The 12,203-nt window shown below is 51.9% G+C and overlaps 1 protein-coding gene across 3 annotated transcripts in view; it reads left to right on the top strand.

Annotated features, from left to right (window-relative positions):
- The first annotated feature begins 521 nt into the window (after positions 1-521).
- Positions 522-12,203, top strand: part of PLEKHM2 (pleckstrin homology and RUN domain containing M2) — a 44,745-nt gene continuing 33,063 nt past the window's right edge. The window contains exon 1 of one of the 3 annotated variants that reach the window (XM_075550943.1): positions 522-763. In XM_075550943.1, coding sequence (XP_075407058.1) covers positions 704-763 — 60 coding nt within the window. In that variant the 5' untranslated portion in view covers positions 522-703. The remainder of the gene's footprint in view (positions 764-12,203) is intronic. The other 2 variants (XM_075550945.1, XM_075550944.1) reach the window with 2 other exon arrangements.

Below are 12,203 nucleotides of genomic sequence, written 5' to 3' on the forward strand. Positions count from 1 at the left end.
TTTGGCGGGCGGCCGGAGGACCCGAGGCAGGAGAAGGTGAGAGAGGACTTGCGTGGGAGAGGGGCGCGGGCGTCCGGGCGTGGCGGGAAGGATGGGGTCTGTCGGGAGGGCGAGGCGGGGACACCGGGCCCGGCCCTCCGGGTGGGACAAGGCCAGGTCCGAGGTCTCGGGGGGGGGGGGGGGGGGGGGGGGGCTGAGGGACCAGCGACTTTGCAGGCGGGCATGGCCGGGCTCGGCGGCTTCCGGGCCGCCGTCGGGGAAGTGGACTGTCCGGGCGGGGTGCGCGAGGGTCCTCCGAGGCTTGGGGAAGGCCGGGGGCCGGGGCGAAGGGCCCGGCGGTTCTCAAGGCCCCGGCCGGCAGGGCAAGTGGAGGGGCTCCCGGTCGCCCCGGCAGCGAGTACGGGCCGTGGGAGCGCGTCCCCGCCGCGGCCTCGGGCTTGGCCCCGCCCTCGGCCTTGGTCCCTCCCCTCCTGACGTCACTTCCTGTCGCCGCCGCCGCCGCGCACAGCCGGCGGCCTCCTTCCCCGCGGGCCGCGCTCCGAGGCGGCGGGGCGAGCGGCCGGGCGAGGCGAGGGCCGGGCGGCGGGCGCCGGGCCCCGCGGCCGGCACGACGGAGTCCCCGCACGGCCGGCGGCAGCGGTTGGCGGCGGCCCCGGGCCCCCGGCGCGGGAAGAGGCGGCGGGGCGGCGGCGGCGGCGCAGCCATGGAGCCGCGGGAGGTGAAGGACCGGATCCTGGAGAACATCTCGCTGTCAGTGAAGAAGGTGAGTGCCGCCGCGGGCCTGCTCGTCGCCCGGGGTCCGGGCCCCACCTGCGCCCCTAACTCCGGCTCCCCGGCCGGCGGGCGGGGGGGCGTCCCTTCTGGCACCCGGGCTCGGGGACACCGCCCTTCCCCGCCGCGACCCTGGGGGCGAGCCGCCGCCTGGAGCCCCGGGGTTGCTGGAGGGGAAGCGGAACCTCGGAGCTATTTTTAAAAACAAAGTTAAGGTCACATTCTCAGCGCTTCCAAAAGCCAGGGCCTGGAACCCCGCCTCGCCAGTGAGGAGCGGGTGCCCCGCCGGAGCCCCGCATTCCACCAGCCGCACCTCGCGAGCGGCAGCGCATCCTCGGGCGGGCTCCGCCGGCACCCGCGGGATCCCTCGGCCGCCGCTGGGGAAGTGCCCGGGGTGAAGCCAGGCGGATGGTAACCAGCAGTCCCCCTCCTCCGCGTTCCGCAGCCATTGCCTCCCGGCCTGGGGAGGCCCCCGCCAAGCTCGCTCTCGGTACCGGCGGTTTCCAAGAGGCTTCCTTCCGAACTGTGATTGAGAACCTCCAGTGCCCGGGAATGACCTTTCAGGGGGTGATCTGTGGATTCTGGTGACACCCCGACCACCTTGTGGCGTGGGGCTTGCTGGCCTAGAGGTCTTCCCCCAAGTGCAGGGAGCAGTGGTTGCCGCTCAGGGCCGGGAGATGCGATTCTGATCAAGTTAGCTTGTCGGAAACTGAGCTTTCCTTAAAGTTCATGTTCTCTGAAAACTCAGGTGGCCACACCAATGGTTAGGCCTGAAGGAAGGTTGAAAGATGGAAAGAAGACTCTATTTAGTCCAGCTCAAGGTAACACCGCGGAGATCCAACAGAGTTTTGTTTATCTTGTTTTCTGAGGTTTGCTAATGCCATAGCTCTGAGTTTTGCTTACTCAAGGAGTACAGGGTGAACAAATCGTTGGGTCAAAAGCAATGCATCTTTCGTAATGGGCGCGAAAGGAAGACTGCTGCCCTTCGCATCTAGTCTGGGCGAGGGTGGCTTCGGGTACGTCAAACATGTCTTTGGATTTCACACAAATATGAGGAGGAAGTCCCTGCACACCTCTGTACCCTGTGCTGGCCTGCATCTTCTGAGGACAGATATGTTCTGCAGATGAGACTGTCTGTCAAAATCCGAATATCGTGTGTGGGCAAGCACGTTTTATTGAGCGATACTGCACCACAAAAATGTAATTGCACACTCGGAGCTGGCACCCTGGTTTTGGATGTAGCCTCACCGAAGGCATGCCTGCCCAGCCTCCTTATTAAGGACACGGATGCGGGAGGCTGAGTGCTTGAATTGAATTCCTGCCCTGTAACTTTGGACAGGTTCCTGAACCTGCCCGTGCCTTGGCTTCTTCCTCTGGATGCAAAGTGTTGTGAGTGCTGTACAGCATGTGGGGTGTTTTGTCTTAATAAGTGGTGGTATTATAAGTGTGCTAGAGCCAGCCCCTCCCTTTCCCAGGGTCTACGGATGCCTCCAGAGCTACACCCTCTAAACACCTTTTCACACCGCCCCTAGGGGCCTGTTAGCCCCTTCCTACCTGGGCTGTGCTTCCCAGAATGGTGATCTAATTTGGGGATCATGACATTCATTTGCTTTCTGAATCAGAGGACTGCTTTGACTGGGAATCTACATTATGACAGCGGTATAGCAATGGGCTCAGGGTCATGGGGTTAGATTCGCCTTTGAACCCGAGCCTCGCCAAAGTCTGTCACACCGGCACCCCGAGAGCTGCCTTTTTCTTTCATCCCACCACTACTAAAATGATTTTCCTGGTTCTTTTCCAAGAATGTTGTATGGGAACAAAAAATGATGTGTATCTTTCTGCAAAGAAAGAGCCATTGTACATTACTGTGCTTGTAAAGAATGGCATTAAAGGGACTTGGGGTTTATTTTTTTAATTGTAGCATGCTTCCTGAAGAGGGTTCAGATCACAAATGTACAGCTTGATGAGTATCCATCACTCAGATCAAGAAATGACATGACCAGCATCCCAGAAGTCCCCCTGGCACTCCCTTCCACAAATTGCTCCCTCCAACCCCAGCAGGGTTGGGTTGTTGAGCAGTTTTTACACCTAGACTGTGGGGATGAACTTCATGGTGAATGTGCTCTGTGCACCAAAGGGGAGAAGCAGCTACTGGCTCACCTGAACCCAAGTGAACCTGGGTCCTGATATGGAGTTAGGCGTCTTGGGGTCGGGGAGAAAGGTGGCGAGCAGAGAGAGTTGGGGTTTAATAGCACATAGCTTTTGAAAACAAGCCTTAGTTGCTGGTTTGTTAGTAGTGAAAGAGAAAGGAGTAAAAGAGAAAAGTCAAGACCAAAATGCAAAGCTCCAAACCCACTGCCATTGAGTTGACCCTGACTCATAGCGACCCTATAGAACAGGACAGAACTGCCCTGTAGGTTTCTTTACAGGTGTAGAAAACCTCATCTCTCCCCCTCAGAGCAGCTGGTGGTTTTGAACTACTGACCTTGTGGTTAAATGCCCAATACAAAAAGCCCATACCTGCTATGGCACCAGGGTGCCTTGTAAGTCCAGGGCCATGTTGGCATTTGGGGTTGGCATGTGGTCCTGGCAAATAGTATCTTCTCCAGGAGATGGGAGGCGGTGGTTTCCAGGCGAGCGGGGTTTGTGAGGAGCGGCGATTGTCGTTGCTTGAGTGTGCAGGATCGGCAGAGTCTCTGTGCCTGCTGTTTGTGTATTGGCTAAGGGGCAGAAGAAGGAAAAATCAAGTAGAGCACGGGGAAGCCCTCAGAGAGGTCTGGGGCTCAACTGATCTTGGCAGATTGCTAAATTGAACATTGCTAGATTGCTATGTTTATCTTCAAGCCTTTAAGACCTCAGAAAAACAGAAGTGAGCATTCAGCTAAGAACAGGCTGAGTGCCCCCAAGGAAGTGGGGATGCCAGGTGGGCGTCGGAGCACAGGAAGTTGCCAGTTGGACTTCGCTGTTCTGAGGAATGCTGCGGGCTCTGCTAGCTGTGGCTGCAGAGGCTTTCTGTGGGAGCTGGGTGGTGCAGAGGGTACGCACCACTCGTCAGAGGGCCGCAGACCCAGGGCAGGGTTGGAATCCTGGGTCATCCCTGATGATCTTGGCCCTGGAGCACTACCAGGTCTTTACTAGCTTCCAAGGGTATGCTGAGTCAAACCACGAATGCTTTAGCACTAGGCTGCTAACCAAGAGGTCAGCACTTAGAATCCACCCAAAGACACTCCCAGACAACGCCTGGGGATCAGTCCTTTGTGATTGAAAACCCTGTGGCACCCAGTTCTACCCTCACATACCACAGGGTGGGCATGAGGTGCAGGCAGACCCAGTGACAGCTAACCCCAGTATTCGCCTCAGCACTCAGCGCCTACTCATGGTGGTGTAGCAAAATTAAATCACTTAGGACAATTTGATAATTTAAAGCACTTCTCTCAGGACCCCGCACATTATGAAAACAACTGCCTTCAAGTGGATCCGGCTCATAGGAACCCCAAAGGGCGGAGTAGCACTGCTCCCCAGGATCCCAGTGACTACAAAGCTTTAGGGAGCTGACTGCCTGTCTCACTGCCAAAGAACAGCTGGCAGATTTGGACGAATGACCTCCTGTTGAGTGGAGCCAGTGCTGAATCCGCTTCACCACCCCGGCTTCCTACCCACTTCATGGTGAAGGTAAAGGTTAGTTGCAGATAATTATTACTCGCACTGCCTCTGTGAACTCCGCAGCAGTTTCCCAGTTGAAGATAGTTTGCCGGTTTTTAAGCGTGGTGAAACGTACACACCAGAACCTCTGCCAACACAGCTTCCACTGCTACAACTCAGCGACATGGATTATGTCCTTTTAAAATCATCTTATTAGGGGCTTGTATAGCTCTTGTCACAACCCATACATCCAGCCATTGAGTCAAGCACATTTATACATTTGTTGTCATCGTCATTTTTTTTTTAGCCATTGTCATTTTCAAACCATTTTTTCTTTCTATTTGAGCCCTTGGTATCAGCTCCTCATTTTTTTCTCTCCCTTCCCCACCCGCCCTTCCTCCCTCATGAACCCTTGGTAATTTGTAAATTATTTTTAATTTTTCATGTCTTACACTGACCGATGTCTCCCTTCACCCACTTTTCTGTTGTCCGTCCCCCAGGGAGGGGGTTATATGTAGATCATTGTGATTGGTTCCCCCTTTCTTTCCAACCTTCCCCTTACCCTACTCAATATCCGTCCTGAGGGGACTATCTGTCCTGGATTCCCTGTGTTTACAGCTCTTATCTGTACTCATGTACATGCTCTGGTCTAGCTGGACTTGTAAGGTAGAATTGGGGTCATGGTAGTGGGGGTGGTGGAGGGAAGCATTAAAGAGCTAGAGGAAAGTTGTGTATTTCAACGGTGCTATACTGTACCCTGACTGGCTTGTCTCTTCCTTGTGGCCCTTCTGTGAGGGGATGTACAATTGTCTACAGATAGGCTTTGGGTCTCTACTCCGCACTCCCCCTCATTCACGTTGATATGATTTTTTGTTCTGGGTCTTTGGTGCCTGATACCATATCCCATGGTCACCTCATGATCACACAGGCTGGTGTGCTTCTTCCATGTGGGCTTTGTTGCTTCTCAGCTAGATGGCTGCTTGTTTATTTTCAAGCCTTTAAGACCCCAGATGCTATATCTTTTCCTAGCCGGGCACCATAGCACCCATTTTGTCTACAGCGGTCATGTTGGGAAGGTGAGCATCATGGAATGCCAGGTTATTAGAGCAAAGTGTTCTTTTTTTGTTTTGTTTTAGTTCAAGGGTCGTTTGTTGGCCTTTAGGAGTGTTTTCCAGTCCAGTCTGTTGGGGCACCACGCCTTGGCCCCAAAGTCCACTTTCAGCATTCCCTGGGGACCTTGCCACTCCATTCCCTTGCTGTTCCGCTGCACTCCCCCAGTGCTTTGCCTCGGTGTGGTGGGATCAGGTCAGGTGCAGTTCCCACACTGTGTCTCCGGTGCTGTCCCCTGTAGCACCATTGGTCACTGAGGGGCATCATGTCTCATAGTGGAGCCAGCCAATGTTGTTCTCTCTGTGGACTGGCTGCTCTACTCAGGAACATCATCCTCACGGCCTGGTGGGCCAGGCTGTGCTCCACTCTCTCCTCCCAATAGTCCATGGTACCTGTGGGCCACCTTTGTTTTCATCCATTCATCTTTCAGCAGACTTGCAGGTAGCTCCTGGGACCCTTAGGGCTATGTTGAAAAGTACTGCAACCAATGAACTTTGGTGTACAGGTTCTTGCCTGCCTGCCTTCCATACTTCAGTTCTCCAGAAGCAGACTCACTGCCATCGAGTCCACGCTGACTCAGAGCCACCGCCTGTGGCTGAAACTGAGACTGAACCTGTGCCAGGAGTAGAAAGCCCAGTCTCTCGCCCTCGAGGCTGCTAGTGGTTTTGAACTGCTGACCTTGCAGATCACAGCCCAACAGGTAACCACTATACCACCAGGGCTCCTATAAGACATCTCTTCTGGGGCAAGTGAAAATCTTTTAGTACCACCCTTCTCTGTTTCTTTAAATTCAGAGTTTGGCAAACTTGTTCTTCAAAGGTCATCTAGTAGCTATTTTAGGCTTTTTGTTCCATACAGTCTCTGTTACAACTACCCGCTTCTCTTGTGAGTCAAAAGCAACCACAGATAATCCATAAACGTTTGGGTATGGCTGGGTTCAAATAAAACCTTATTGACAAGGACAGTTATCAGGTTGGGTCCAGCCCACAGGCTATAGTTTGCTGATCCGTTAGCCTCCTTGACATAAAACCTTGTCGTACAAGCCTGTCTCATCCGTGGAGGCGAAGGATAGCTTTGGACAAGTGTACATGGTGAATCAAAAAGTATTGCCATTAGAGTTGCAGCTCATCCACGCACGGGTTTATTCCAGACAAACCGTATTGAGAAATGTCTAATTAGAAACAGTTGGAACTGTCTCTGCAATCAGTGGGTAAGCAAGTTCTCGGTAATGCACTTGTCTTGGGCTCCTTGGGTGCCTTCAAAGGTGGCTTGTGACGGGATCTAGTGGGCCAGCTAAAGTCACGGAGAGCAGCTCAGAGAGTGGTGGTCACTGGTTTTTCTGAATTCCACCAGGATAATCTGGATAGATTTCTCAAAGGGTAGAGCGTAATCGTGGGGACTTACTTGGAAGCAGTTTTAAGAAAATGGAAAGCTCCCTTGATGAGAAAAAGGCCCAGAAAGCTATGCCGAGGAATTTTTTCCCATTATGACAGTGTACTTACTCAAGAGCTGTCCTGTGCGAGTTTCACTGGGAGCCCTTCCCTCCTCCGTGCACCCTCCACCTTTTTCCTCCCAGCGCTCGAAGAAAGGCAGGACCCCATTAAGAGGGACACAGCGCGAGTCCCTTGAGGATGCCCAGACCGTTGTCAGGTGCCGTGGGAATGAAAGACGTTTGGGGGCAGGGCTGGAGAGAGAAGCACCCCCTGCCGCAGAAGGGTGTGGACCTGGGGGGGAGGCGGGTATGGCGAGAAATGGCCTCACAGTTCCATGTTTTTGTTCAAGAACGGTTTCTATCATTTTGTTACGATATTTTCCCCCTCACCCCCATGTGTACCTGCTTGTGTGCACAAAAGCCCTCACCAGAGTGGACGAGTGACCGTTCTCATAGAGAAGTCCCTGTGCTCACTCTTAGAATTAGCTAGCCTTCTACACTAACTATATTTCTTTTTTTTCCCTAGACATTTACTCTTTTTTAAAATCATTTATTGGGGGTTCATACAACTTAAAAAAAAATAATTTTATTGGGGGCTCATACAACTCTTCTCACAATCCATACCTACATCAATTGTGTAAAGCACATCTGTACATTCATTGCCCTCGTCATTCTCAAAACATTTGCTCTCCATTTAAGCCCCTGGCATCAACTCCTCAGTTTTTCCCCTCCCTCCCAAACCACTACCTATGTTTCTTGCATGTCATATCAGGCCTGTGGAATACATGCATCCCCAAACCAAACCCTGCCTTCACAGCCGTGCCCACTCCCAGCGGCCCGTGTGGGGACTGGGGCTGCAGATCTGAGCAGCAAGTGTCACCATCCTCCCTCTGAGCTGAGTGGCCGGTGAGTTCGGCCATGTCACCCACTGTGCCACCAGGCTACTTGTGGAATGAATACAGGGACTCGGAAAGCCCACCAAGCACCCGTGTTCTTATTTACCCAGAAATGCTTTTGACCAAGCCGCTCCTAGGTGTGGGTGCTGTTCCAGGAGCAGGAGGTGAAGTACCTGAGGCGGGGAAGGGCTCACCCTCTCTTTCAGACATTCCAGGCCAAGATGGTGATAGTCAAAACCAACCAACCAACAAAATAAAAAGGTAACTTCAGGTGGTGGTAAGTGTTACAGAGACAGGCAAGAGGGGCAGGGGAGTTTGCTTGGGAGAAGGCCAGAGGGAAGTCTTCCTTAAGGGACCCACCTTGTGTCACGCAAGGAACACAACCCAGGATCACAGTGAAAATCATCACAAAGCAGCCCCGTGCCACTCACTGCCATCGAGTCCATGCTGCCTCATAGCCACCCCAGAGGACAGGCTAGAACTGGCCCCATTTGAGTTTCGAAGACCGTAACTCTCTTGGGAATAGAAAGCCCCATCTTTGAGTAGGAAGCTATTGTTTCTAAAAACGCACAAATATCCCCGACATCTATAGAATAAAAAGTAAGAGGCGTCTGTTCTCCCTCCCGCTGCCTCTGGATGGTGCTGATGAAAGAGGCTGGAGGCTCAGGTCACCCAGAAGGACCTTAGAAGAAAGGCCTGCCAATCTGCTTCAGATATCTGCCATGGAAACCCCTTAGAGCTCAGTTTGACACGGGCACCCAGGGGATGGGGTCCCCTGAGTTGGGGCTGGCACGTCAGCAGCTGGTAAGTAGGGGCCTTATTGCTTCTGCTGTCCTCGAATTGTCTTGAGTGGGTGACTTTTAACAAGCCACGTGAATTTCCTCACAGTTTAGGGGTAGAAGCCCACCACCAGGGTGCTGGCTCCAGAGGAAAGCCTACTCCCTCTGCTGGCTCTCGAGCAAGGTCTTGGTCTCTTCAGCTTCTGTCCCTCGATGGACTTCCTACCGCCTGGCATCTCCCCCCACCCCCCCGCCCCCGTCCCAGCTTCTCAGCTGCCTGCTTAATCTCTTCTGCAGCGCAGAATCAGTAGCCGTAAAACACACCCCACCTTAACACGGCATCAATACTGTCACAAAGAAAGCCCATTCCCAAGTGGGATTATGGCCCAGACATAGGGGTTCAGATTTACAACACAAATTTTGAGGAGACAATTCAATCCACAGCAGGGTAAATGAATATTTTTTTTTGGCAGGGGGGGAAAATCACTTCTTTTTAAAATCATTTTATTTGGGGCTCTTATAGCTCCTAAAACCAATCAGCCATTTCTCAATTATATCAATCATATTTGTGCATATGTTGCCATCATCATTTAAAAAAAATCATTTTATTGGGGGCTTTTTTAAAAATTGGGAGCTCTTACAACTCTTATCACAATCCATCCATCCATTGTGTCAAGCATATTTGTACATATGTTGCCATCATTTTCAAAACATTTTCTTTTTACTTGAGCCCTTGGTATCAGCTCATTCCCCAACTCTCCCACATGATCCCTTAATAATTTATAAATTATAGTTCTTTTCATGTCTTACACCACCACTGTCTCGCTTCACCCTCTTTTCTGTTGTCTGTCCCCCTGGGAAGGGGTTATATATAGATCACTGTGATTGGTTCTCCCTTTCTCCCACCAACCTTTCCTTTCCCCTCCTGGTATCACAACTCTCATTATTGGTCTTGAGGGGTTTATCTGTCTTGGATTTCCTGTATTGCCAGCTGTTGTCTGTACCAGTGTACATGCTCTGATCTAGCTGATTTGTAAGGTAGCATTGGGCAGGTCATGAGAGTAGGGGGTACAGCATTAAAGAACTAGAGAAAAGTTGTGTGTTTCATTAGTGCTTTACTGTACCCTGACTAGCTCATCTCTTCCTTGTGACCCTTCTGTAAGGGGATGTCCAATTGTTTTACAGTTGGGCTTTGGGTTTCCACCCCACCCGCCCCCCCAAATTCACATATATATGATTTTTTGTTTTGGGTTTTTGATGCCTGATACCTGATGCCTTCAATACCTTGTGATGTGCTTCTTCCATGTGCGCTTTTTTGTTTCTCAACTAGAGGCCGCTTATTTATCTTTTAAGACTCCAGATACTCTATCTTTTGACACCATCAGCTTTCTTAACCATACTTGCTTATGTACCCATTTTGTCTTCAGCTGTTGTGTCAGGGAAGGTGAGCATCACAGAATGCCAGGTTGTTAGAAAAAAGTATTCTTGTATTGTGAGAGTACTTGAGTAGAGGCCCAATGTCCATCAGCTGCCTTAATACTTAACAAATAAGTATATGTACATTGATCTATGTCCCTATCATTGTATATAAATGTATTTATATATGTTCATGCCTGTATTTAGACCTCTCAAAATGTCCTTTAGGTAAATGAATCTTAATGAAGCTTCTTAGATGCTCTAGACCCCCAGGCCGACCACCCACCCTATCCGGGCAGGCCTAGGTAAAAAGAGGTTCTGTTTCTGACCAGGCACATCGTGTGCTGAGCAGGCATATGAGTGAGCTACAGCTGTTACACTTCCACCGCCTGGTGGTTTTGATCTCATTTTTCCTACTGCTCTGCCAGTATACTAAAAATCTACTGGGAATGACTTGCTTCTGGACAGGGCCTGGCAGATATATGTGGGAATTACAGTGACTATTTGATTTCGATCAAGAATTCTTTCTCATTTTTCCCCTCCCTCTCCTCCCCCTCCCTCATGAACCCTTGATAATTTATAAATTATTATTATTTTGTCATGTCTTACACTGATAAGAATTGTACAATCCCCCAATAAAATGATTCAAAAAAGAATTTGTTCTCTCTGATATCACAGGAAAACTGGGAAGAGTTTTAAAGGTGCTGAGCAGAGTTACCAGTGCACAGATCTGTGGGAGGAGCTGTCTACATACATAGGCATAGACTGACTGACATGCTAAGGATCGCGTTCCTTCCCTTCACTGCTTCCCACCCTTCTGTGATCTAATATGGGCAGGGGAGACAGCAGCTGGCTCGCTCCCACAGAACAGGCAGCCTAGTACAGTCCCCAAAGCAAACTTGGTGGCGCAGTGGGTAAGCCCTCAGCTGCTAGCCAAAAGGTTGGCAGTTAACCAGCCCCCATCTGGTCCGAGGCAGAAAGATGTGGCGGTCTGCTTCTGTGATGATTGACAGCCTTGGAAACCCATGAGCCACTTCTGCTGTGGCCTACGTGAGCTCTGTCCCTGCGAGCCAGGATCTACTCCAGCCTAAGGGGGTAGCGTGGTTTCTGGGTGATGTAAATGCCTTGTAAACCTCCGAAGTGCTGCCACCTAGGAAAGGTCTCGGGGTCTGTAACCCTGAAGAGAACCAGCCAGAAAAGCCACGTATCACAGCAGAGGTCACCTTGAGGCAGAAGCAGCCTGACAGCAATGGGTGGGTTTGATCTTTTGGGTTAGCCAAGCTTGGGAGAGCCCTGCAGGTCCCGGCCAAGGCACCACGAGAGTGGGGCCCACAGCCAGCTCCTGACCCCGTGCGCAGCCCCACCCGGGCCTGAACTAGACTCTAGTAGAGAAGTGGTAAGCGCTGCTGGAAAGCCCAGACTCTTCAACTTTCACACACGCTTCTCCTTTTGCTGCATGCTTCTCTGACACCAGCTTTCATTGTTTGAAGCTTGGTGACACTGTGGCCCTTTTGTCCCATCACAGCCTACCCTGGGCTTGGTCCAAGCACATCAACCTGGATAGGCCCCATTTAATGATTTGCAGTCAGGCAGAAAGCTCACCTGCACCTGGGGCTAGACAGAAACAGGTCACCATCTGGCCGCGCCTGGCCACCTGGTCAAACGAGGTGGACTACAGCCGACTTTGTGTTCACGGCCACTGGTAATGCTCCAGAGTGTCAGATGCAGCCTGCTCGGTTCCTGCTGCCGTGCCCTCTCAAAACTCATCCAGCTGCAGCGCAGTGTCGAAGGTAGTCCATACTGTTGAAAAATCTGCCGTGACCTGAAAAGCTTGTTAGCCATATTGGCCACCAGGTGGGCTTCATGGCGGGGCCCTGGTTCCCTCTCTGGTCTACATGCTTACTGTAGGCATCAGTCACCATCACGGCAAGGGCATAGTGTGGCTGCATCCGGCCTTTTTCTCTCTTGGGCTGACAGACTTTTCGGGGTAGCCTTGCTGCTAGTGGAGCGGGTTTCTCAGCGCTCTCTCTGTGCCGCAGCAAATCCAGGGATGTGACCAGGCTGGGCTCATTGCTCTCCCCTGTGGAGTCTGCACCCAGCCAGCGGGCTGGGGTACTTTGTGTGAACTTTTGTTCCCAACCTGCCCTCCTCCTCAGT

Source organism: Tenrec ecaudatus, chromosome 1, assembly GCF_050624435.1.
Source record: "Tenrec ecaudatus isolate mTenEca1 chromosome 1, mTenEca1.hap1, whole genome shotgun sequence".
NCBI lineage: Eukaryota > Metazoa > Chordata > Mammalia > Afrosoricida > Tenrecidae > Tenrec > Tenrec ecaudatus.